The following is a 26493-nucleotide window of genomic DNA, read 5'->3' on the forward strand; positions in this document are numbered from 1 at the left end:
TATCAGCTATATTACTTTATTCAAAGTATCTCATCAGGTATCTAATGAGTCATGCTGAAGAACGTGTCGAAATCTTTCAGCATATTTCAAACAAACAAACAAAAAAAGTAAATACAATAGGAAGTACTTACTTTTTTGCATTTTCAAAAATATTCCTCAAATACGCTGTGGTTCTGCTTTCCTCTTTCTGAATTGTAAACAAACAAAAATCTCCAAATGAACAAACAAACCAGAAAGCCAATTAAAATACTTCCTGATAAAAGGCAAATGAGAAATTAAGTTGATTTTCCCTTTAGATAGAAGTAAGCACAGCAGCCCTTCCATCAACCTTCCCATCACCTACACGCAGAGGYAGCCCCCACATCTAAGCTGCAAGACAATTACAGGTATGTGCAAGCTCTGCTTTTGTTTAGCTTCATTATTTTTTCAATATTTATTTCAATATTTATTATTAGATTCATCATTATTCACAGTTTAAGTTTTCACAGACAATGATCTTGTAAGTAAAATGACTGAAAGTCTCCACACCTCTTGCAATTAGTTTCCCATTTCTTATGCCAATTACATCCTTGAAGAATTCAAAACAAAACAAAATAATAAAAACAATAATAAATAACAATAATAAATCTTCTATGTTTAGCTTTGAAACCTAAAGAGATCTCATTTAAGAGAAGGCTCTGGAGGCTATTTCCATGAATGCAAACTTACCTCTTGGGAAAGGTTAAGCCATTCCCTCCTCAGGACATTGTTGTGGTAGTGCAGGTGGGGCTCTGCGTACTTCACGCTTTCCAGGTTTAAGTTAAGTTTATCCCAGAAGCCTTTAGAGTTTTGAACCTGCAAAACATTGCAGGGAAAACATGAATACAAGCTGCACAAACATGTAAATATCTAGTAAACCTATCCCGAAATGACTGGAAGGAATGGCAATAATTGTAGTTATATAATAATATAGTAGGGAAAAAAAGAACCAGAGCAGTTGCATCCTTTTTTCAACAGTTCTTAAAATTCATCCTAAATGTTCTTTACATTTAACAGGAGGGRTAGGATCTACCTGTACCTGAGCTGCAGAGCTGGTGGCTGCAGTGCAGGTAGCTGCTACCTTGGCCTGTTTGCAGTCCCTGGGGAGCAAGGGATGCRCCTGCTGTTTGGTTTAGGAAGGGGAGGACCGTGGCCCACGCTGACCACCCTGCCTGGAGCTCCATAGCCTCTGAAAGGTGCCCCAGCCAACTAACCCGCATGAAAACACCTCTAGCAGGTCACACAGATCCCACTCTGGTTTCCTAGTAGCTACAACCCTGGCACTTCAGGCTAGCAGTAGTTCCAAGCTGCATTAATACTTCCACTAGAAACATCCATTTGCCAAGAGCAGACTCGCAACCCACAAGAGAAACACAATCCAAACATTCCCACAGCAGTTCTAAAACCTTTGACTCCAGCGCTGAAAGGGACTGAAACCCAGCTGTGACCAGGCAGGAGGAAACAAACTCACACGCACTGGTTTCCTGAGCCARTTCCTAGGCTGGCTAGAGAGATTTAAGGCCCCTGACCATGACGGGGTGGTGACTGAGATGAAAACGTGGTACTTGCACTTCCCTTCCCTACCCAGCCACCTTTCCAGCAGAGATCCCACAGTAGAAACATTAGAAAGTAAACAGATTGGATTTACAGTGTTCCCCTTGCTTGTTACAACATGCTGGATTTTTCAGAAAAAAGAATGGATCACCACAGTACCTTGCATAAATGTCACCAATATGAAAGCACTGGGGGAAAGAAAAATGAGGACTAGAGAGTAAGGGTATCATCTAGTGACCAATTTATGCAACTGCCACAGCACTGCCACTGCAAAGGTGCACTTTGCACAAGTGTGCTTTATGGCAGGGGGAAACAAGAGAGCAAGTTTCTTTCCTACATTGTCTCTGCCAGGAAGGGGTAGACTGTCAGGAATTAAAAGCAGACACCACCGAACATATGCACTGTCTTTAGGTCTTATAAAAAAGTAAAAAARAAATGAAAATAAAGGATTATTGTAATTAAATCTGTGATCTTCCAGGCAGAGATTTGAGAGGGAAGGCTCCTTCACGCAGTCTGAAGTGGTGCTGATTCTGCAGACGTTTCTGGCCTGTCAGGAATTAACTGCKGAGCGTGCAAGAGGCAGCAGGCGAGGAGCTCGCAGAGCCCCTCCCCAGCACAGCCGCAGGGCGCTCCCTGCCCTGCTCCCGGCGGGAGGACAGGGCCAGCGACTACCAGGGCTTCACACAGGGGCACCCGCCTCCGCGGGTGGCTGTGACACCCCCGCCAGCACCCAGGGCCCTCAGGGGCTGGGTAACCAGCCAGGCGGGCACTGCAGGGGTCTGCACTCAGGCCGCAGCAGAGGGGAGGGGAAGGGCGGCCCTCTCCTCGGCCCAACTCCCTGCACCCCTTGCTCCTCTTCAGTTCACTCGGCAATTCAGGAGCCTGAGAACTTGATAAGGCTCCTCAGGAGAACAACTCGCTGCCTTTTCAGTGAGATACTGTAAAATCAGATGCAACAGAAACACATACAGGACCAGATTCTTCCCCAGGCCTGAAGGCAACGTGGACCAAATACCAACCCAAGGCTGAGGTTCAGGCTGTGTGTGCCCGGAGTGCTACAGAGCACCCACAGCAGTAAACCCTGCGTATTTATATCTGTCCTCACCGAGAGAAAGAGCTATCTGCAGTCAGAAGCTGCAGGAAATATRTGTCTGTAACTCAACTCTGACCTTTCTGGTCTGTTTAGGTTTCAGACAGAAATAGGAAATGAGTTCCACAATCAGGAAGTATAGCTGCTAAAGGCATTTGCCCCCAGGGATCTGAGGTTCAATCTCAGACAAATTAAAGGCCCGCTGACTCTGCCCCTAGTGAAGTACACGGATTATCTGGCAACACAATTTCAAGGTCAGGTTTCCCAGGTGCCTCCCAGCCCTCGGCAGCCTCCCCAAGCAGAGCACACAAAGCTCAATCACAGGCAGCAGTCGTGGGAAGTGCTCCGGCTGCAAGGCAGCTACACGGGAGCGAGGGGGCACCCGGGAGCTTCACCCACTGCACTGGGTTCTGCGAGAACCCATTTCTGCTGAGAATGCCCTAAAACCCGGACCATCTGCTGAGATTGCTCTAAGTACCCAGAGAAAACCAGCTCTGGCCTTACACAAGTTCAACACGACACAATGTTCTTGTGCATCAAGAGCGTGCACCCAAAGGGAACAAGAGACCACTTGTGGGTAGCACTGGGAAAACGTGAAGTGTTTTCCTAAATCGCAGACAGCAGAGGAAGGGAAAAGGAAGACGGGAAGAATCATTCATCTTGTTTTCAATGGAAAGTACAGTTTCCTACCCAAACAGCATGTGCTCCTCCCCATCCAGCTCACTGCCTTTTCCAGGCTGTACAGGAAGGTGTCTAGATTTAGGTAGCCAAATCCCTGACATCAGTGCAATCACAGGATGCTCTGGACAAAACAAAGGGAGGGTCATGAACCACAATACCAAGGGGAGCACAGTGAAATCTCCCTTGAGTCATTCCCACCAAAGTGGGAATGCACACTGWGAAATTCCATACATCTTTTGTGCCAAGAGGTTTACCTGCAGCTTGCAAAGTCACAAAGTGACAAGGAATCAATCCAATCTGGAAAGAATTTATTCTTGGAGAGGGTCTTCCCTAGAGGGAAGAGGAGGCTGAAGTAGTCTCTTAAGAAAATAAAAAAATACACACACACACACACTTTTGACCTAGCAAACATCAGTCAAGAAGACTGATATTGTATGGAAAGGGTCACACATTTACAACAAGTCAATTTTCTGTTCACCTGTATTTTTGGACAGGGCTGTGCACTCCAACACTGTACTATATAGTTTTAAAAAGAAGAAACAAAGCTCCTTCCTGCCAGTATGACCGTATTTTTCTATAGAAACTCACCTCTAATATAGGAAGAGAAATAATGTCTGTTGTACATGTTACTCCAGGGATTACCTATAAATACATACAAACATTAAGAATACAATTCACTTGAATTAAAACAGTCTATTGGAGTATSTAACTGAATTTCTGTTACCCGTGTCCTTTGGGAAATAATCTAGCTAATCCAAACAGTACATTCAGTTTTGCTGAAGAGAAAGAAGGCATTTTCTCTGRTTGATCCCATTTAAGAAAAGATAACATTATGACACAGTAAGTTCAAATTTGCTCTTTGGTCTGTGGTAACTGCCTTGAAGTTATTTTACTTCTGCAGACTTACTCATAAACCTTCAGTCTCTCAAAATAGTTTGTCTTGAAAATAACTGCTGGTTAAAGATGCKTTGTATCCATTACAAATATCATACAATAGGCCAGTAGTTTCTTGTTCCAAACTCTAGAAAATTAATGCTCCCTTACATTACAATAACTTGAACTCCAGTAACATTCTATAAATGAAGTTATCTGAGGACATTAGGACTTGTGAAATACACTACTGATGTTAAGATTTGACAAAATAAAACTGTTATAAAGCACAAACATGGATTTAGAACATACTGAGAAGAGGTGATGTATACAACTCATATTGTAATACAAGYTGCATCTCATATTGCAAGTTCCATTAAAGGAAAATAGACTCCCTCCAGTTATTAATGGACTAGTTGTCCTCTTACCCCAGTCCAGTCAAGCAGGGAYGTGTATGGAAGAAGTTTATCCAGATTGTACATTTCTGGACACATTCTGCAGTACAGGGAGGCTGTAAAAAGGTTGAGAAGTGCAGGATTAGGTAAACYGATCTGTAATCGAGAACACGCTTTCCAGTCTGCTCCGTGTCTGTCCAGCACTTGCTTAGGGACAAACCCTGCTGCTGCCTCCAGAGCAGCCTCCTCAGTGGTGGAACCGGTCCCGTCCTGCAGGGAGGAAGCAGGGAAGCGCAGCCGGGCGGGCGCCCTGGCTGCAGCTCAGCCCTGCTCGGCTCCCAGGGCACCTGGGACACGCTCCCAAACTACTGACATTGCCACATGAAGATCTATTAATACAGATTATAATCAAAATGTTAGGAAAAAAAAGAGAGTCAATTTGTGACATTGTGGCTTCTCCTTAAATTGCAAGTTAGGTATTCTACCCTAGTAGGAAGGAAAAAACACCTACCAATGATGAATTCTTGAATGGGGTCAAAAGTATGGCATGTGGACAGGTTCTCAGCAATCCACCAAATGATCTGTAAGAAGGACAACAAGGTCATTTGTGACACCTCTCTGCTTAAGCCTATGTTGTTAGAGACTGGAAACAGGTCACAGGAACCTGGATTCAGCTCCTTGATTTTGGGACCTATTTGGGATCAACATTTTCAGAACAACTTTGGCCAATAAAGCACTTTGGTCACAGTAAAACAATAATAAAAAAGGCACTTTGGTCACAATAAAGCAGCCCAGCTGACGAGTTTCCTGGTACTCCCAACAGGCACACACAGGTCAGGAGTGCTTCTGTTTGACACCATCCCCTGCCCCTGCTTTGCCCGAGGTGCCAGCCAAAGCCCCCAGAGCAGCTTCTCTTCCCACCTGCCTTTCCAAGGCTGCTGTGCTGCCAGCACAGAGGAGGGCACAGTGCAGGGCCGCCAGCCTGTCGCCRTCCCGCTCGCTGCTCCGCAGGAAGCGCAGCAGGGCGCTGCTGCTGATGYCCACGGCGTAGAGCCTTCCGGCCCAGCGATCCAGCACAGTCGACGCCAGCGGGCACTGGACGGAGCCCTTGGGCAGCAGGTCAATTCTTGCATCCTCACCTGAAGGACATAGGTTAGAGGAGGGAAAGCCCCAGAATGTCCCATCTGGCTGCTACCAGCACCATCCCCTCCCAACACTCCCTAGTCCCCAGCAGAAACCGTTTGTCCCCAGYACTACGTGCACTGGTACTGTGCGGAAGAGAAATGTTGTTGGCTGAGGAGTGGGAATAAAGAGGGAGCAATGTCCACACCCAATGCAATCCTTGCCTCCTCCTGCAGCAGAGAAGCTGCACAGATCTGAGGCCCACAAAGCAGAACAGAACAAATGAAGATACGTAGGACAGGGCAGGACAGGGCACCAGGCCACAAATACAGGTGGAATAGGGGACCTGGCACCTAAGCGTGGCTATAGCTCAGAAGTCTCATGTTTACAATCACGATGCATCCTCATGTTATTAGGCTGCTTCTCAGTTTTCCCAGGCAGACCAATTACAATTATGAGTTAAAGCATTGGCTCAAATTCACTTTATCTAGGCTAGCAGCACACACCCCACACAGCACTACACTACAGGACTCCAGGGCCTCTGCACCAGAGAAATCAGGGCCACCCCTGATTTCTTCACTCACCTCCAGCAAAATAGTCAAATAAACAGAGGGAACAGCCACACGTTTGGTTTCTGCAGTGCCCCTGCAGCAGTGCCCACTGCTCAACTCCCCTCATCCAACCACGAAAAGGGACTTTTGCTTTCAAACAAGCACCCCTCAAAAATAATCCATTTTCCATAAGGATGTGTTTGTTGCAAATAAAATAATGTGCCTCTCAGATGAGACTCTAAATCAAGTTGCATCAGTCTGATCAGGTGAAGGAAACACAGATTTCCTCTCCCCACACCCTCCAAACAGACACATTTAGAGCAACTCAATTGGAGGAAGGAAATGTAAAATCAAATTTACCTCTACATGAGAAATTGGAGAGCAGCAGAGAGCCAGTAAGCGTGGGCAAAGGTGGGGGAAAGGAAACTGTGAAACTGATGCAACAAACTTCAAACTCCGTGATAGCTCTTCTTCCATTTCACAAGTTAGAAGTATGTAAAGGATGAAGTAAGAAAGATTACAATCTCTTTTTAAAATGGAAGAGGCAATAACGTGATTCTTATTTTTCAATTTCTCTTTTAGGGCACACAGTGCAATAAAGGAACTATTATGGAAGCTCGACTTTCCTGTAAAGAGCTTTGAACAAGTTTTCACCACACTAAGAATTACTTGGAAGCAGTAGTCTTACTGTACCTGTCAGAAACAAACTATAGCACAGGAGATCAGGATGCTGAATATTCAGGAGGTGCAGGAACTGGCCAGGTAAATAAGCAGCCACATAATAATCTATTTAAAGAAATAACAGGTAATTCAGTACTTGTTCACTTATTTACTCRAAGAGGTCATTTCACATGATTCTCATCATGCCCCATTTCACTTTGAAGGAATTAATTTTGTCTAGTAAATACAAAAGGAGTTAATTAAAATCAGCTGTTGTATTAACACAGGAAATACTGTAACTACATTTGAATTTCCAGGGGAAGATTTAAGAGGTTAAAGACTCTCAAGAACTCACCAACTGATTGCTAGAGTAGAAGCYGAGGAAGTTTCAGAGACAGCTACTTACTCACTGGGAGATATTGCAATATCAAATGCCAAATATGAAAGTTTCCTTTGCTTTTAAGCAAAAAGGAAAAACAAAAACTTCACCTGAGAAGAGAATTAGCCATTTGTCTCCCTGCCAGGGACAGAGAATGACAGTCACACAGGAAAACACCACCAATCACCTACCAAGGTTCAAAAAAGCCACTTCCTTCAATTGGTGGGTTTCTGCTCTTTCTAGAGAGACTGTGAACGTTTTGTTGTAACCTGGGGGAAAAATAATAAAGAAAAAGAATCCAWCTGTTACAAGCTACATTACAACTTTATTGCTAAAATTTTCAGCAGTGCAAGTTTGCCCAGACAGTGACATTTCAGGCTATTTTAAGCACTTATCTGTGCAGACGGATTTACTTCACACTAAACAGAGCTGCTACACACACAGCAGACCTGCACCCACGCAACACAGCTTTTAGCATACAAAAAATGGCCACACTCCACACAGCCCATGTTCCTGTCTCAAGCTTTCCATTCCAGACTGAGCTTGTGTGCAAAAATGCCTCCCCCTCAAAAACCAAAATCCTTTTTATGGTTGTGCCTCATGTTTTGGTGATACTTGAACTGCTTTAGAGAACCYCCAGCTATTTATCTGATTATCCTGTTGCTCCAATTTAATTCACCTCAGTTTAAGGCACTAGCTACTTCCAGACCAACTRTACTTGCATGGACTGAGCATCAGCACAGATGTTCTTTTAGCCTTGCACCAAACCTCTTCCTTGGCCCAGCAGGTAGAGCACAGAACTCTAGGTCATCAAACTCTAAAAGAAACTGACGGTTCAGGTAACTGGAGGATATATACTACCTAAAAATGGGTGAAAACACACAATAAAGACAGATCTACAGTTTGTAAGATCAATAAAGGGAAAATGAGAAAAAAAAAAGGGGGGGGTGAACTGTGTTTCCCCCAACCATTCAGGTGGACAGGACTTTGATTCTTGATCCCAATAAAATTTTCATGCTGCAGCMAAGAGAAACAACAACAAGCATACAGATCCAGAGAAATGTGGACAAGAAACCTGCAATGTCACTGCTTCTGTTCCGGTGCTACATCAGCATTCTGGAAGGGACCTGCACTCCCATGGAAAAGCAAGTCCTCCTCCCGAGTGCAGATGCTGCAGCACACAGTGACCTCGAAAGGAGTCACAAAAAAGGGACCTGCTCCTGATACACTGCTACCTTTGTGGCAGTAACACAGATTCAGAAACAACTCCATGACAAAAAATAAAATAAAATGAATGAAACCTCATCCACCCCATTCCACGGCCATTCCAGCTGTAGTTGGCCATTCTCACCCCCATTTTTACCCTTACCCTCCTGGATACACACACACACACACACACACACAAGGAGATGGGACCCTCCTCCTCCCACCACACCATCAGCACAGGGCACATCTAAGGAGGTCAGCCCTTCACTGTGAACCACTGTTGAGTGCTGGCCCACCCAAAACTGCTTCTGCACAGTTTGCTAATGCCCTCGAGAACACCAAACACTCAGTTCCAGCAGCAAAGCAACATGTTAGTGCAGCTCCCAGCGCTCAAGTCCTCAGTAATCTCCCCAAGGCTCAAAAGCAGAGACTTGAGGTAAAACAGAAGCACGTTGCCTGCTTGAACATGGCTATTCCATTCTATGCAGCTTCTTACTGAAAAATAATTCACCTGTCTCCTCCATTTAACAAATTAAAGATATTTTGCAAATATCTCTGATCAAGACAAAGAAAGCTCCATTCTTTCCAAGATAATAAATAGAGTCTGAAACTAAGAGCTAGGACCCCACTTACATATACCATTCTTAAAGTCATACTACGCATGTAAAAATTAAGTGGAAAAATGACCTGGAACTCCACACACACGTTCAAGCTAAGAGCTGCTGGCTTCCTTCTCTTAGGGCTGAGTCCTTAGGCCTAAAGACAGCAAACCTGCAGCTCCTACAGGTTTCACCGGTGCTGCTTGTGCTCAGCATGTTGGAAAGACCACCTAGAAATATCCTGTTAATTGTCACCGTGAAGTCACTGGCTTGAAGCAGCTCATTTGGTATCAGGCAGCAAGTCTGCAGCCATGCGCAGCTGCTGGCTCTAAATCCCCAATCCTTCTGTTGTCCACAGCGTGAGACAGGTCCTTGTTCTGCCAAGCAGTCTGTGACTTCCCAAGTGTACCCCCCCACCAAAAGCAAAGCAAGTGTAACTGATGAGGATCACCTTACCTTTATGTAAGAAATATATGGAGTATGTTATTTGATCTGGAGCATCAGAGGCTAAGCTGCAACACACACACAAGCCTCCTAAAAAAGACAAAAGGGATGGAAAATTGTGTACTTGACTTGTAGACATGGACACCTTCATGCTGCACAAACTAAMGACGGACTGTTACAGATCAGAAATGAAGAATAATCTCTCAAAAAAAGGCCAAAATATGGAAATACATGTTATGCATTTCTTTAACTACCCCTTATCTAGTGATACACAGAGTGAGAACAAAGAAGGGGATGTTGTCCCTCTGGGCAATGCCATTCTGGGCTCCAGCAGAGCCAGTTCTGCTGCACATTTTCAGCCCTTCCCCACAGACCTCAGGCTCATGGTCAAAAAATGATCCAGACTGACTCCCCTCAGCTTACCTCAAAATCTCTAGACACCTTATGTTAAAATGGTATCAAATATTCATAGAACAAGCTAGTAAAATACAAAGTTCATTGGCTTTCTAAATAATCAATTCATATCATCAACAGCTTGATAGGCTATTAGAGCTTCTCATACTAGAAATTCCTTTAGCTCCTTCTGTGCTCTCCAGTCCAAAGAACCACATTTTGTTTTTTTAGGAGAAAAGAGAGTCCTTGTCACAAGCCTATTTCAACTGAGGTACTCTGGGCAGGAATGCTCTTCCCCTCCTAATTCTAAATCATACTGATAGACTACTTGGATAGTGCTTATCTCTTACTAAAAGCAAAACACCACACTTGAAACCACCTCTATGTCTTGGCAGGCTGCTTTGGCACTCACATCAGAAAGGGCTTCCAAAGCACATTCTCCTAACTCAGCTGGGAGAACTGAACAACAACTATTGCCATTCAGTTCTTTTAAGTGATGAATTACTAGCAAAGATAAAAGCACTGCTAATGTAAGTATTCTTCTGTTAAAAAAAAAAAAAGTTCATATATACTAAGTATACAGAAAAAATAATGCTGTATACAAAGTATACAGGGAGGGAAAAACAAAAAGCTCAAGTACAAAAGCATAATTAGAAAGATATTTTACTTAGTTAAATGCCTAGTATGTCAGACCACAAGGCTGTACCATAACTGTGACACAAATCTGACCAAGGCACCTCATACTTTTAGGAAAGGTAAATAATTTTCTGAGATTGTTTTTTTTTTTCCTGCTTATTCTCACCAGGTTCAATACGGATGGGAAGCCTGATGCAGTTTTCCTTGGATATTTGAATTATTCAGACAACAGAAGGGGCATTTTGCCCGGGCTCCTGGCATTTTTCAGAGCATGMATAATTTTTAGAGTAGCAGCATCAGGGCTCAGCAGGGAGATTGGGCTGGATCCAGCAAGGCCACGATGCTGTTTTATTACCAACAGCTCCACTCTGACACTACAGATGTCCTCCTTGCAAACTGGAGGATAAAGTTATGATATCCCATAAATGTCACAACGCGCAAGTGGATGCAAAGGAATCTATGCAGCTTAAGGTATGTGCAAGCTGATCACAAAAAGCAGTGGCTCTGGGGACTACTCATGAGATGCATGGGCTTCCACCCCCAGGATACTGGTCAAAAACATTAACAACTTGAATTACAAATGATAACTATTAAATGGTGCTTCATTAACACAAATAAAAGGAGCATGACCGTCTCAGCGCAGCAAGTGCCCAGAAGGTACCATTACAGCTAATACTGTCTTGGCAGCCACAGAGCTGCCATTGAAAACGTAACAGAAGTTTGAGTTTAGTGCTACAGTATGAGAACAGAGATACGTGGAGATAGATTGGCACAGATTCCTTACCTTTTCAGGAACTAAAAAAAAAAAATCTCAATTAATAGCAATGAAGAGGGTCAGGAAAAGGCAACATATAGAGTTCTATCATTGTGCAGAATGATAGTAAGTTTCTATTTTCAGCAGAGGTAACAGTAACATCTTTGCCACTTGGTAAATAAACAACACACCACTGAAATGTGGGGAGTCATTTGCACAGACCTGAAGACACAAAGCCTTTGCCAGGAAACTTCAGTGCACCCCCCAACTTCTCTTCACTCAAACTTGAAAACAGGAGGCTCTAACAGCCCCTCAACACAGCACTGGGTGCCCTGCACTTCAAACACACACTCACACCACAGCATTAGGTCTGCTTGACCATGCTCAGGAGAGGCTCGTCTCACCTAACCTCAGTCACCCAAACATCACCAACTTAGGCTCCTTCTACAGCATTGAAGGAAAATGGAAGGAGTCCTCTGAAAAGGTTAATTTCTCTCTATAAATGTAGTCCAGACACTTAACTTTTACAKAGATAAAACCAGGTGAGGGTAATGCAGGAGTTTTACTATCATGCTGCCCTCCTTTTTCWGAAAATCCAGGAAGTTTCACAGAAAAGTAATTCTAAAGCATCAGAAGAAAACACAACCACAAATAACCAAGAGCTGAACACACACACTCACTTCTAAGATTAGAAGTGTTTGATCTGTGGACATTTTGTCTTGTTTGTGCTGAATGTGAGCAACAGGGCTACTTTCTTGCTGTTATTTGAGAGAGTGGGTGATTCCATTCCAAGTTCAGATCTGCTCTAGTCAATTACAGTTTTATCAACTGGGAAATTGCATGGAAAATTCCATTGGGAATTYATTTCCAATTATTCTTCCCAAGAGATGGCTTACTGGAACAAATAGCAATATCACTATTAATAGTTAATACTACTAATGCTTATTATTAATTGTTAATAGCATGAGAGTTTCCACAGGGAATTTAACCACTGTATTGCTAGATTGCAAAAGASTATTTTACTTCAGGGTAATTGGTCAGCAGTCTGGTGAGAGAAGACTGAAACTCATCCTAGGGTGGAAGTAGGTGCCCAAGTCTGGACAAACCCTGGAGAGTGCAGGGGCAGAAGCGCAATGTATGTGCAAAATGATAACATTTTCCATTACTGGACAGGTTGCTTGTATATGGAAGGCATCTCAAAAATACTGTCTTATAAACAGAGACTAAAAATGGCCCAGTAGACTGAAACTTGTCTGTTTCTTGTTTCTATTTTCTTCCCTATAAACTTTGTAAGTGCTGTCCATGTTTATAAAGGAAAAAAAAAGRTAAAGAAACTCTATTTTACTTGATTTACATCAATGCTCACTCCAGTATAACTGGCAAATATCTCAGCAATTCACTTCTGTGCATAGAGCAGTACTTAAACGAGATGCAAAGCCACTTTTGCAATGCATCTTACCCCATGCCACTTTGCAGCCCATTCAAAGGCCAACCAGGTCCAGCAATGCCTGGTCATATTGCCAATTCAGAAGGTGAAATTGCAGGTTTCTGCACTAACTGGCTGCCTCATAAGGCCAGTTTCCACATCAGAAAAAATGTCTGTGCTCTGCAGTAAGATGCAGGAAGATTCCTAAATCCTAAAGGTTTAAGTAACATCTAGCAACTTAACTTAACTTACACTTAATAAACCACTAAATATCATATACTGACTTTAGCATCATATACTGAACTGTGTCTGTAACACAACTAGTTAGAACGTTTTTTGAGTTTACTGCTTTTACAACATACTCGTTGCTTTAACATTACATTGGTGCGGCTTGACACTGCTGTGCTTTAGGACAACCTGGATTCTGGAAGCAGCACAAAATATTGTACGTCCTTCATCAGAGAAGCTTCACATTACAAGTGCTTTTTAGCAGCTCTGGGGCTACCAGTAATTTTCTGGATGACTGTTTTAAAGTTAGTACATAAAACCCTTAGGAAGCCCTGGACTAAACAAAATAAACAAGCAATGAAATGAAATGAAATGAAATAAATAATAAAGTCCTCACAAAAACCCTTACACCAAAAAACCAGAAATAGACTTATCTACTACCACCTCTGCCTCTCCTCAGAGACCTGTCAAGTACACTCTAAAGGAAAAGTCTCACACTCATTAAAAAAGAAAGCATTCAGTGTAATCTCTTTTGAGGAAATTCTTATTGTTATTATACTTTATGGTAGTTACACTTAGTAAAATATTTTAATGTTAACAATATTGTATTTATTTGTTACCTGCTTTACTCGTAAAAACCTGAAGATTCAAAGACCTAGGCGCAACCTCTTGGTCTTGAGGGTAATCATATCCAAAATTCACAAGTCTACAAGCAAACAAAAGAACACCACATAAACCTCCTCATCCACAGTGATTCATCASAAAACAAAGGAAACACGAGAAAGTGAAAGCAAGTTGTCAAGTATTGGAAGTCATATATTACATTTGAGAACTGAAAGGCACTGGAGTCCATCTCTACCATTTCTGAAGTTGCATGTTAACCTGCAAGCAGGGAAACCAACCGTAGTGGAAATAGTGAGAAAAGGCCAAAGCCCTAACAATGCTCACCCAGCACGTGCTATACCGTGACATTCCTTCTCACTCTCACACGSGCAGGGTTTTAATGGGTTTACATATTTTTAAATCTACAAGTACTGTTTCTTTTTTCCATGCAGAACGTGCACCTCAATCTGTTGTACTCAATCTGCTTTGGGTTTCCCCCTTAGCCTCCAAGAAAGCATTTCACATCTACAGGGATTTTTTCCTACCTTTTTTCGGCAAGAATCCCAAGGGGAAGAAAATATATATAGAAAGAGAGAGTAACAAAGCTCCTGCAAGTGCTGGAATGTTTTCCCATATCAGCAGTAACAGGACACACTGCCCATTTAGAGCAGCCTGCATGCTCAGCACCACCACAATGAGTTTACTGCACTAGCACTGAGGGTCCTGGGGACAGGTTGGGCAGGATGCAGCTCGCCAACATCCAGATAGTAATACCTGAACCAGCAGCTTTAGCCGCCCTCCGTGTTTAATGAATAGAAATTGGTCCCTTTAGAATTAAAGTTAAAGTGAAGAGAGATGAGAATGAGATTAATTATGAGTGTAAGAGTATCCTGACTACATCTTCCTCAATTACAAGGGAGCCTTAGGAAGACAAGCTCAGATGCAGCACATCTGAGCAAGCCCGTRTGCACAGCAGGCACAGACAAAATCCAATGCAATTCACCCCTGGAAGTGGCGCAAACAATAGCTGAAGAAAACGAGCACAGAGGGTAGGAACAATCTAGTGCTCTGGTTAACTGTCTGCTAAAACATGCAACAGCAACAAAAAAAGAGAGTAACAGAGCAGGAATTTAGCGATCGCTGCTACAGATCAATTACTGCACACCCATGACAGCACAGGACATTGAAGTCAATTTCTTTACTTTAAACAGGTAAATACTCAAGAGAAGGATAGTTTAACCTGTAACTAGTTCTACAGCCAAATCATTCTCAAAAAATGACACCCACACAGTAGTGAAGGATTCTACTAAGTTTTACAGTTGACTCTGATGAAAATGAGAGAAATTAGAGATGGACAGAGTGTTTAAATCATTCTTATATTCCAGTCCTGCTTATGCAACTCCAAAGAGAAAGTGTTTCTGACTTAAACTGTACTGAAGTTTGTACAAAGTTAGATTATGCATTAGAAGAAAACCACAAAATATACCGCTGCACACACAACAACTTACTTTAATTCCGTGTCAGGTACAGAAATATCCAGGTGTGATTCCAGCTGTTAACCCCAAAACAGAAYAGATCGATGTTACTCAGTGAGACAGCATCATATAGCTAATATTTCATTCAGTAAAATGTGCAACACTCACACTTCACCAAATTTTTAAATTTGAACATTTTTAAACAAAAAAAATAAAGCTTATCTCTTATCCTGTAATCCTTACAGTCTCCCCCAAATCATTAGCTACCACTTTTTTGCTTGTTTAAAAATATATAAACAAGAAGAGCTGTGAGATATTTAGCCTCTTGCATTAAAACAAATTTCAGCCACTAAGACAAAAAACTAGTACAATTACATGCTCATGCCCACAATTACAGTCATGATTTACAGCTCCATTCCATTTCTTGACAGTATACACTTGGCTGCCTTCTTTAAAACTGGTACAAAAAGAAGTCTGTGATCTCTTTTCTTTTTCTTTATCTGGTGATTTTGATAATCCTGTTTTTATGTACTTGGGTATAAGACGAGTGGAACATGATGAACTTCCAGGTGAGAATGTGTGCAATTCCACTGAAACTACCTTATTGTAACTCAATATCATATATTCTTGAAATATATATATACACATATGTTTTTTATATATATTTATACATATATATATGTATAAAATTTAAAGAGAAATGGAAAAAAAATCCCTCTGCATTCCCTCTGCAAAAAGTTCCCTCCAATAATTAAAAAAAAAAAAAAAAAAAAAAAAAAAAAAAAAAAAAAAAAAAAAAAAAAAAAAAAAAAAAAAAAAAAAAAAAAAAAAAAAAAAAAAAAAAGAGAAGAACGAACAAAATATCTCAATGTAACTGCCTGGAACACAATTGTATCCATCTCAAAATCACCATGTAACATAGTACTAATGACTTACTATTGAGTTAAAATTTTCATCAGGATAAAACTGGACACATTTTAAGGTATTCCTCGACTCCTGGAATTAAGAGGATGTTTTATAATTAATATTATGCATATCACACAGACTGAGAAGTGAGTAGATCTCCCAGGACTCTACCCAGCCAACCCACTTTACTGCCAAATGTGCAGCAAGGGAACAAAAGACAAATTAAAAACCACATATAACCCCCCACAACAGCAGCATGACAAACTTCCTTCCTGCCCCAGATCATTATCTACCAGTCACGGGTAATTGCGTGGGCTCTCCCTTGAAGCCCTGCACTACATGTGTCTCTCTCATGCACACAAAAGCATTCTAGAAGTCTAAAAATGTTTTCTATAACTCTGTCTTACTTCAGTCTATCCATAAAGGGCATCTCAGAAAGAAGAGGCAGGAATGCATTCTCCCTTGTAGTTTCTACTTCCTACTACCCACCCAAAATAAACGAGCACAAAGAGGTGAGGGAAGCTGATTTTCATTTTTATGTAGAAAACAACAAATACAGAGAGTCTCGYAGAGTGAGAAAAACAGGGGGAGGGACGAAAGCTTCTAGCCCAGAACCTGTCCTTAGTCAGTGCACTCAGTACATCCACATACAATTTACACTCCCTAGAAGACAGACAATACAAGCGTGCCAGTTTTTCACAGATATACATCACTTTTTTAAAGGCAAAAAAGAAAAGAGAATCCTCAAAAACCCAGCCTCTATTACAGGAAGCACCAAAATTACCAGTTCTCTTGCAATTGCTAATGCACTGACAGCASCAAAGCAAGCCTTGCTCTTGGTTTGGGTTAGCTGAGGTATTAGCAGACTGCTGCAATGAAAGCCAATGAAAGCCACAGGTGCTCTGAGCTTTCCCATCATGAGACACACGAGGACAGAACCACTAGCATGACTTTCTCCTCACCTTTGGAGCAATGTAGAAGAGCCTCTGCTCCATCATATCCCACTGAGCCCAAATGAGATCATCTGCAACTCTGGATCTTGGAAGTTGACCTGGGTTTCGAATCACCTAATGGGACAAGTGAAAAGACTGAGCATTAAAAATCAAGTGAGGCTTTGAATGATGATCCCAAACAAACTGCTGAGAGATGTGGGGATGCTTTTTGTCATGTCAACGCAGAACGATTCTGTTTAAGAGGACATGATCTGATTCTTTGGTTGCACTGATCCTCCTTATTCCACTACTGCAGACCACTGCATAAAACCCACCTGCTTTACAACCAAACTTCTTTTCAAGAAAAACAGATAAAAAGACTTCARGTGTCTGAGAATCAGGACCATAGCCTTTCAAACCTACATTTATTGGCATGAAATGAAACACTGTCTTTTATGATGCAATTATTTACTATATTACATGTATACCTAATAACAGCAAGCATTTCACGCAGGACATTCATAGAATCACAGAACCACAGAATGCCCAAGGTTGGAAGGGACCTCAGAGGTCATCGAGTCCAACCCCCCTGCTCACGCAGGGTCACCTAGAGCACGTGGCACAGGGCTGCGTCCAAGCGGGTTCTAAAGATCTCCAAAGAAGGAGACTCCACAACCTCTCTGGGCAGCCTGTTCCAGTGCTTTGCCACCCTCACAGTGAAGAAATGCTTCCTTATGTTCCTGTGGAAATTCTGATGCTTCAGTTTGAAGCCATTTCCTCTAGTCCTATCCCTGCCCACCACTGAAAAGAGGCCGCCCCCCTCCTCCTCACTGCCTCCCTTGAGATATTTATACACGCTGATCAGGTCCCCCCTCAGCCTTCTCTTCTCCAGGCTGAACAGGCCCAGCTCTCTCAGCCTTTGCTCATAGGGCAGATGTTCCAGGCCCCTGATCATCCTGGTAGCCCTGCGCTGGACTCTCTCCAGCAGCTCCACATCCCTCTTGTACTGGGGAGCCCAGAACTGGACACAGTCTCCAGATGTGGCCTCACCAGGGCTGTGTAGAAGGGGATGATCACCTCCCTCGACCCGCTGGAGACGCTAAAATTCAAAATAAACTTGTCCAGTGGAGTGACATGAAACACATAAAGCACAAATTAAAAAAAAAAAAAAAAAAAAGCAGGAAATACTGAATACTGAAATATTTCCCTCCTGCCCTTTTTTTTTTTAAATGAAACCTATACTGAGACACACAGTTTCCCAGAACACAGAGTAAGAAAGGTTACTCAATTCTGTAGATGTTTTTGAATTAAGGGGCTGGAGCATCTCATTCTTATGAGGAAAGACCGAGAGAGCTGGGCCTGTTTTCCCTGGAGAAGAGAAAGTTGAGAGGGGACCTGATCAATATGTCTGAGTACCTGAGAGGGGAATGTAGGGATAAAGGGACCAAACTCTTCTCAGTGGTGGTCAGTGACAGGACAAGGGGCRRTGGGTCCAAGYTGAAACCCAGGCAGCTCCATSTGCATGTGAGGAAGAACTTSTTYRKWRTGAGGGTGCCAGAGCCCTGGCCCAGGCTGCCCAGGGAGGCTGTGGAGTCTCCTTCTCTGGAGATCTTCCAAAGGTGCCTGGATGCCGCCCTGTGCCCCGTGCTCTGGGTGTCCCTGCTGGAGCAGGAGGCTGGACTAGATGATCTCCAGGGGTCCCTTCCAACCTCAACCATTCTGGGATTCTGTGAATGCTTTATAAATACACGTACACTGTTTTCTTCTACCTTCTAATAGTGTTTTTGAACTAGGCATTGTAACATTACAGAAAAAAGGTACTTCTACCTTTTCAGATAAAACATAAACCTCAAAGACTTTTTAAATAACGCCTCCCCCGCCAAGATTTTTTAAGTCTTACCACTTGGTGCTCTTCTGCAACAACATGGATGTCGAATTGTTCAATATCTTTAAAATAAACAAACAAAAAATTGCTTTTAAAATATGTTTATTATGTCTGACCTCCCAGAGTGCTATGAAAGCACACTAGACCCAGAAAAATCAGCTCAGTACGCAAAGAAATCTATGTGATTCATGAAAGCAAATGCCTTGCCTATTGCAGGATTTCTCCTTTCCTGAAACAGAGGGGCCTAGTGGAAGTGGTCCCCTTCTTCAYGTCACTGCAGCAGCATCAGGAAAAGCTGAAACACTGAACGAAGTCAGGGCACTTGTTTACAATGAAAGAGCCTGCAGAGCTTTGTGCTAGTGCTACAGAGTACACCTGGGTCGTGTTCCACCTCCTAGCACAAGCAGGACCTCACAATCCCTGTCTAGACAAAATTCYTAGAAGTTTTTGGTAGTTCAGGGGGCAAAATTTGCCTAAGAGATGTTACAAATGGCACTGATCGAAATACAACTTGAATGGATTACTGAGATGAAAACTCTGCCCACCCAATTTCGAACAACTGAAAGTTGGCATCCAGCAGAGCAGAAAAGATGGGCCTCTTCAAAAGATGCGAAGAACAATCTTACATGGTAAGAGCGAAAGGTGAGAGGGATAAACTACCTTTTGCAAGTGACCACCTCCACACATTCACTCTTGAACATTCAAAGTCCTATGAACCCAAGGAACCTTTGTCCTATTCTTATCCCACTTGGCATGTGTTTAAATCAGAATCCATTTGTCATAGTCAACTGACCTGCTCTGAATTTACAGAGGCGGCTACAGAAATCTGATTTAGTTTTATGAAAAATTCAGAAGACTAATGAATCTATTTACTGTTTTTGCCACAAAAGCCTCCCAAAACTACTTTAAAGCAAAAGAATGAAAGCATGCTTTCAAATTAATAACTCACATTTATCTTCGGAAGCCAGCAAGAGACGACTTTCTGTAGAAGTACCTCTGCCTTCATCTGGATAAAGAAACTATACAAAAAGGTTTACAATAAAAAAAAAAAATCAGGATCTCACTTAATAAAATAGTCTAGAACATTAATGATGTAAATGTTTACTTAATTGGATATTTATATATTTCTAATAAAGCCAGGCACACTGATGAGACTCAATTAATAACAATAGCAATTATTACACAATAATAGTCACCAATGAATATAAGCAGGCTTAGATAGATCGAAGGAAAATTAATTAGCCTTCATGTCAGAGAAATATTCCACTTCATAAATGTTATACGAAGTTTATTTTGTCATATAGATATATGATTATATATATATTTTTTGTAACAAAAGTATACAAAATTTTGTATACAAATGTATATTTATTTACATATACATATATGTAAACATGGCTAAATTATCTCAGTAATATCAATTTGCAAAATAACATGAAGTACTTCTTTTAGCTTTAATATACCAAGTGGAAAAAGTGTATGTTTAGCTTAGATGAATAACCTACCTGTACTCGAACACAACTATCCACAGCCTTTAAGACTCTCACATTATTAACKGGATGAATTTCAATCAGCAAGGTTAAATATTTGGATACTGCAAAAAAAAATAAGAGTTTTGTTTTCAAAAGAGAAATTAAAGTATAATATCTCTAAGTTTTAAAACAATCCACCCGTAGTACCTGACTGCAGTAGCCGACTTACTCTTTCTTCCTCTGTATATTGTCGGAAACTGACAGCTAAGCAAGAAAAAAAAATATACAGTAAGAGTGCAGATTTGCTATTAATCTTAGAGAACATTTTAAGTGAGCAGACATCAAAAATCTTGCCAAAAGCACGTATTTTAATCTCCTAAAGCAGCTCCTCTAGATAGGAAGCATGTGTAAGTAGAGTAAGGAATATGACCTAGACACACTGGTGATGTACCCACCAAAATACATACAAAGGTATGGGCAACATCTGGGTCAAAACACTCTGAGGTAGCGCTAGGCCCAAACGTATCAAACCATTAATCACCTCTATCACAACATCAAGATAAAGAATGATAAAAAACATATTTACCTAATAATGTCCTTTCACTGTTGACTGAGCAACTGATTATGTGCAGATCTCTCTCAAACATATACAGGTGCTATTGAGAAAAACATTCACGATGACAAATTATTTTTTAAACTCTATAAAGGAAACCCATTTAGTGACTCCTCCTTCAGAAAACACTGCTGACCAACATGCCCTTATCATTTTTCAAGTAAATGCTTCCAAGGCCAGAAAGCTTATTTTAAATGGGCTTTATCATTGTCTTTATCCTCATTTGTTTGCTTGTTCATTGGCTCCTCAGATCTTGCCACTGTATCTGCACAATACACCTCAACATCAAGACAAGACTTCACCTATTTCATACATTTAGGGACAGGCCTGCACAGAATCCCACTCATCGTAGATCCTGCCACTGATTCACAAGCTTCAAGTTTGGAAGGCTGGATTTTATTTTAAATTTTAAATAAATGGAAGCACCAATTAGAGAGGGAAGAAAAAAACTACTTTTTCTGGACACAGGTCAATGCAAGGATCAAGGGAAAAGAAAGAGATTGTTAGTTGTTCTGAAAGATCGCAAATATGACCCTCTATGTCATTCAGATTTCTAATAATGCTCTACATCTTAACACTATCAAGTGTCACTGAATGCCTTGTAGCCCTCTCCTCTGCTTAAATCAAACAAATACTTGCTAGAAATTCACCACCCTTTGCTTTTACAGTATGCAAGTCTACAGTGYTGAAGCCATCCTCCTCAGGTGGAAGTCTGATACTGTTCTCACCTCGTTTTGTTTAGTCTGACGATCRTACAGTCCAATGTGGGTATTTCTCTGTTCTCCCTATAGCGGAAAATAGGTAAACAGTAGTAATGTACATGAACACAGAGTTTGGTACTGATTTCTTATACTCTACCACTTCCTCCCTCTCCCTCCCACCCTTTATAATTGACACACATCCACACATATTTCCCTGTCCTGCCATCCAGGGAGTTCATCACCCCAATTCCAAGAAAGGGAGGCAAGCGGGGGAACAAAGTGTTTTTTTGTTTTGTTTTTTTAAGAACATATGGGACAAGGCTGAAATGCGGCCATATCAMTGCCCACAAACTATGTCATAAGCCACATGCCTCTCTCTCACTTGGCTACACAATGGCTTTCACATTTACTACAAGGGCAATGGGGCAAGGAAGAAATATCTCCTTTTAGAGAGGAGGAAGGGTGCTGGTCCCCATGAAGATTTATGGCCAATAACTCAAACCTCTGAGACTCAAGAGGTCAACGCTCTGGAAGCGAAGGCACAAATATCAACCTGGCTGTCAGTGATCTGACTGCAGGCTGGAAAATTACTGCAGCTCTATTTTAGGAAACTGCTGCTTGAAGGCTGAGCTTTCACAAGCTCAAATGATACCATTAACTTGTTGCCTTTGAAAACAAAAATAACACACACCCTTTCTAGTTGGTTGATGGTAACACACAATCATCGTATGAGGCACTTTAAGTCTACCGGAATCAAAATATTTCTTAGGGCTGATTTTTAACATGCTCTAAATTTTCAAACATTTTTTTTTTCCTGTTTGTTTGTTTTAAACCCACTGAGCAACATACACTGTGTCTGAATTAAAGCTGAAATACATTCATGCTCTCAAGGTATAGTGAATTACTGAAACCCAACCCAGTCACATAGCCTTGTATTCAACCAGTGARCATCGCTGGTTTTAAAAAGACTGAGGGGGAAAGAAATAATCTATTTGCCATGCTAAGGATCTTGCCCTGCAAAATTAAAACAAAGTTTAAGCATTCTCTTCTGTCTAAGAAGACTAGCTTCAAGACGTTAAATAAGCTAAGGCTACTTCAATGTACTTGCATGTTAAGATACCTCTTAGTAGGAATAAACATGTTTAACTAAAGCAGTCAGTACTGACAGACAAATTTGTCATAAGCAGCACATTCTTTCACTGTGAGAACTTCTCAAGGAAGTCTGATTACTGAATTAAAGAATGGGCTTGTCTATTCCCCAGAAAAAATCAGGAGCAAAAAAACCTCACAGACTTCAGGTTGGTAGAGGCTTCACTCTCCATTTCATCATCCTTACCCTGTGCCTGAAGTAGAGACAGATGCTTTCCCACTGTTTAAACATTCAGGTTCACAAACCTGTAATCAGTCAGGTTTTTCAAGTTTTAAGTCTCATTGGGAAAAAAATGCTAAGTACAAGGACTCAGTTAAACAGAGACATAGATGTAGTGTAGGTAAGAGAATACTCTTGTCTAGTTTTTATTAAGTTCTGAGGTTTACTTACCTTCCAGGTATAAATAATTTTTCCATTTCTTTCAACATTTACAACATAGAGCGCTGATGAATTCTCTGAAGTATCTGAAATGATACATATTAAAAGGAACAGGATTATGATTTGCATTCGTTCATTATACAATTAGGCACAATCAAAGCAAACATGCTAAATACATTTTTACATACCAAGACTTGCTTATACATGCCAAAAATCACTCCCCTCTTGAAAGAGAAAGGCTATTTCTTACACTATCTCTTAATTTTGATAAAAYTCAGAACAAAATAGTTAAATGGATTTAAAACACACAGGAAAAAGAAATATTTCTAAGTTAAGCAACCCAAAACAAGACAGTACAGTATCAAATATGAAGGAAGACATGAATGAAAAAGTATGGTTAAAAGGAAAACAGGTGGTTAGGAAGGTAGGATGAACACCAAATGAACAAATCTGGACAGAAATGCACAAAATGAAAAATAAAGGGAAACACTGAGGGGAGAAACGAACATTATATTTGAGATAAAAAAGGCATGCTTTCCTGATGCTGTTTTTCTGTTTCCTAGTCACTGTAGCCACCAAAATGTTATCTTAGACAGAAAAGCAAGTAAGACACAAAATTTCACTTGTATGTTTGACAACTGCATGCTTGCTCATAATTTTAAAATAAAGGGAATCTCTGGTTTGATAGATATGAAGAAAAATGCTCTCCACAGCTCTGGGTATTTTAGTCAAGTCTGACACTATTTACTCTGCAATGATCACAAGGAGATGAAAGGAGGAAGAAATGTGAAGCTTGGTTTCACAGTCGGATATTATAAGCTTGCAGAACTTGTCTAAAGCAAAGGACTGACAAGGAGCCTCTGTGATACCTAACTTCTCTATCACACTCAAAATTTCACGTTACTGAGATGCTTTTCATGTCACTGATCGCCCTGGGTGAGAATGTGGAGCAAAAAGGGAAGCACAGAAGCCCTCTGCCCTTGGAAAGCCTGGCACTAAAACACTGGGGATGGAATTACAACTTCTTCCTCTTCTCCGCGGCTCACACCCGCCTCCCATAACTACTCCCAGCTCTCAGGCCTTGAGAAATGCTCACTCACTATATGGTGCTTTCAACAGGAAAGAAAATTATGAACACCTGAAATCATGCACACAAAGATACCCTAAGCCTTAGAAATTACTTCCTTCTGTGTGCATGAGCGGGGGTGGGTTAAGTTTAGATGAATCCTTACAAATTCTTACCTCCTGGCTTCATGTTCCATTAAAACCAAATCAATGATTTTGCAGTAGCCTAATACATCACATACTGCACTGGGTTGGAGAAAAGCCAGTATCCACTGAGAAACTGAGATGCAAGGCAGCAATTCAGATGCCCCTTCCAACCCTAATGATGCTAAAGCTACAGGATCAGGTACCCTGGTTGTGCAGAAGAGTCTGTGTCACATTGCAAAAGCTTATCACAATTGTCTGTTTTCTTGCACACAACAGTCAGCACCATTCCAATATCTTTATGGCTCAAAGCTCGGATGAAACGACTGTGTGTGCACAGAATTTCAGAATTTTATCTTCAGATCCCTAGGTGCAGACACCACCAACCAACAACCATTCAGTAAATTATCTAGTGCGTATGAAATAATTTAAAGGATGGATTTGGTAACTAAAGGACTGGTGAAGAGCTTTAATCACTGAAGGRCTCATCCTTTCCTTCTGATTTACATCAAACCACCTTCTCATGAAGCTACCTGCGAGCAGCCCTCTAACGTGGGAGGCTGATTAAATTCTTGAGCTAATTACAAGAAGTGAAAGGACTTGGGGCTCCAAGCCCATCACATGCCGCGTCCATCTCCCTCTCCGCCTATGGAGGCGGCGATGACAGCACCGTCCGCTTCTGTTCTCACAGAGCAAGGTTTTCACCAGCTTTCGGAAAGCAGAACCAAGCCACCTGCTTTGCCGCTGAGAGTAAAACAAAAGGGGAGGACAAAACAGAAATAAAGCAAGGCGAAAAGCCCCAAACGCACCGGGGCGCTTCTCTTTTTCCGACCTGCGGCCGCGGCCCCTTCCGAATTCAGGCGCCCATCGCGAAGATGAAAGCGGGGGCCCTTTTACCACCGGCGTGGGGGAGGAAGCGACGCCAGAAATAAAGTCATTTCTGAGAGGAAACCGGAGCGCGAGGTGCGAACGGGCGGCGGAAGGGAGCGCGGCCGCGCCTCGAGCCGCCGCACCTGCGGCCAACCCCCCTCCCGCAGCCCGGCCCCGGGCAGCGTTACCTGGAGGCGCGGCCCAGCCCCGCGCCGCCAGCCAGGGCGCCACGTCCCGCTGCAGGTCGAACTCGGCGACCAGGCGCAGCAACATGGCGCCCTCCGGCCGCCCGCCCGGGCCGCGCAGAGGCGCCGCCGCTCGCGCACCGGCCGCGGCGCCGCCGCCGCTGCGCCCGCCCCCCGTCCCCGCCGGGCTCCCATTGGCCGCGGAGGGTGTCGCTCAGCCGGTGGCGGCGCGGATTGGCTGGARGCGCGCGGGGCGGGCTGGCGGCGCGCGCGTTAGGGCGCGGGGGCGGCCGAGTGGCGGCTCCCTCCCTCACGTCGCCGGCGTCGCCGGCCCGGGGCTCCGCCGAGCCCCGCSGGCCGTTACGGGAGCCGCCGTGGGGGCGCCCTGCGGGAAACGCGGGCTCTCGGGCTGCAGTCACCGGCAGCCATCGAATAAAAGGCCCGAATCACCTGTCACTGCCCTCACGCGCGGCCAAAGCCTGGAAGTGTTAGTTAGTTGTTAGTTGCAAGCACCTAAGCTACGTTTCTATGTTTCTGTTAAAGAGATTGAGAGTCCCTGTCCAAAGTGCTTTGGCTGACCCTCCCTGCACTCAGGGTGGCCTCAGGCCAGTCCTGTCTCATTCTGCTCCTCAGCCACCTCTGCCTTCCAACAGAAAAGGGCAGAGCTCGGGGTACTCTCCAATTCCCTTTTTCATAGCTGTTGTAAAATACCTGTACCATTGATTGATCCCCATCCATAGCTAGCTAGAGCCTGCCTATAATTCCCATTTCCCTAATGGCATGTGGTGCCCAGTGTCAGCCAGGTGACAGCGGTGTGGACATGCAGGGCAGGTACCAGCACACACACAAACCAGAGGCATTTCTAAGGCATAAAAAGGTACCACGCTTTTGTCTTCCTTCCTGAGCTTTGGAGCAATCCAAAGAATCGATTAAAATCACAGCTTAAGGCCATACATCCGCATGGTGTGGATGTGAGGCAAGGCTGGCATCAAAACGGGTGGCACGTCTGTGCGTCCCCTCGGGCGCCGCGTCGTCAGCTCGAACAGTTTTATCACAAGTTTCATAATCCTCACAGCGCTGTTACAGCTCCTTGGAGCAGGTGATTATG

The 26493-nt window shown here is 42.7% G+C and overlaps 1 protein-coding gene across 1 annotated transcript in view; it reads right to left on the reverse strand.

The window, feature by feature from the left end:
• Nucleotides 1-25473, reverse strand: part of GSAP (gamma-secretase activating protein) — a 39444-nt gene extending 13971 nt beyond the window's left edge. The window contains exons 1-21 of the mRNA XM_026046431.1: nucleotides 25389-25473; nucleotides 23134-23207; nucleotides 21621-21677; nucleotides 20866-20935; nucleotides 20487-20543; nucleotides 20313-20401; nucleotides 19757-19826; nucleotides 18823-18869; nucleotides 16953-17057; nucleotides 16021-16080; nucleotides 15118-15161; nucleotides 13627-13712; nucleotides 9582-9659; nucleotides 7512-7589; nucleotides 6975-7067; nucleotides 5530-5747; nucleotides 5120-5189; nucleotides 4642-4724; nucleotides 3932-3985; nucleotides 709-834; nucleotides 132-187 (exon numbers count right to left, since the gene is read on the reverse strand). Of these exons, the coding sequence (XP_025902216.1) occupies nucleotides 132-187; nucleotides 709-834; nucleotides 3932-3985; nucleotides 4642-4724; nucleotides 5120-5189; nucleotides 5530-5747; nucleotides 6975-7067; nucleotides 7512-7589; nucleotides 9582-9659; nucleotides 13627-13712; nucleotides 15118-15161; nucleotides 16021-16080; nucleotides 16953-17057; nucleotides 18823-18869; nucleotides 19757-19826; nucleotides 20313-20401; nucleotides 20487-20543; nucleotides 20866-20935; nucleotides 21621-21677; nucleotides 23134-23207; nucleotides 25389-25473 (1700 nt within the window). The remainder of the gene's footprint in view (nucleotides 1-131; nucleotides 188-708; nucleotides 835-3931; nucleotides 3986-4641; nucleotides 4725-5119; nucleotides 5190-5529; nucleotides 5748-6974; nucleotides 7068-7511; nucleotides 7590-9581; nucleotides 9660-13626; nucleotides 13713-15117; nucleotides 15162-16020; nucleotides 16081-16952; nucleotides 17058-18822; nucleotides 18870-19756; nucleotides 19827-20312; nucleotides 20402-20486; nucleotides 20544-20865; nucleotides 20936-21620; nucleotides 21678-23133; nucleotides 23208-25388) is intronic.
• Between the last annotated feature and the right edge of the window lie 1020 nt (nucleotides 25474-26493).

Source organism: Nothoprocta perdicaria, unplaced genomic scaffold (assembly GCF_003342845.1).
Source record: "Nothoprocta perdicaria isolate Ctin4 unplaced genomic scaffold, notPer1 scaffold_44, whole genome shotgun sequence".
Classification (NCBI taxonomy): Eukaryota; Metazoa; Chordata; class Aves; order Tinamiformes; family Tinamidae; genus Nothoprocta; species Nothoprocta perdicaria.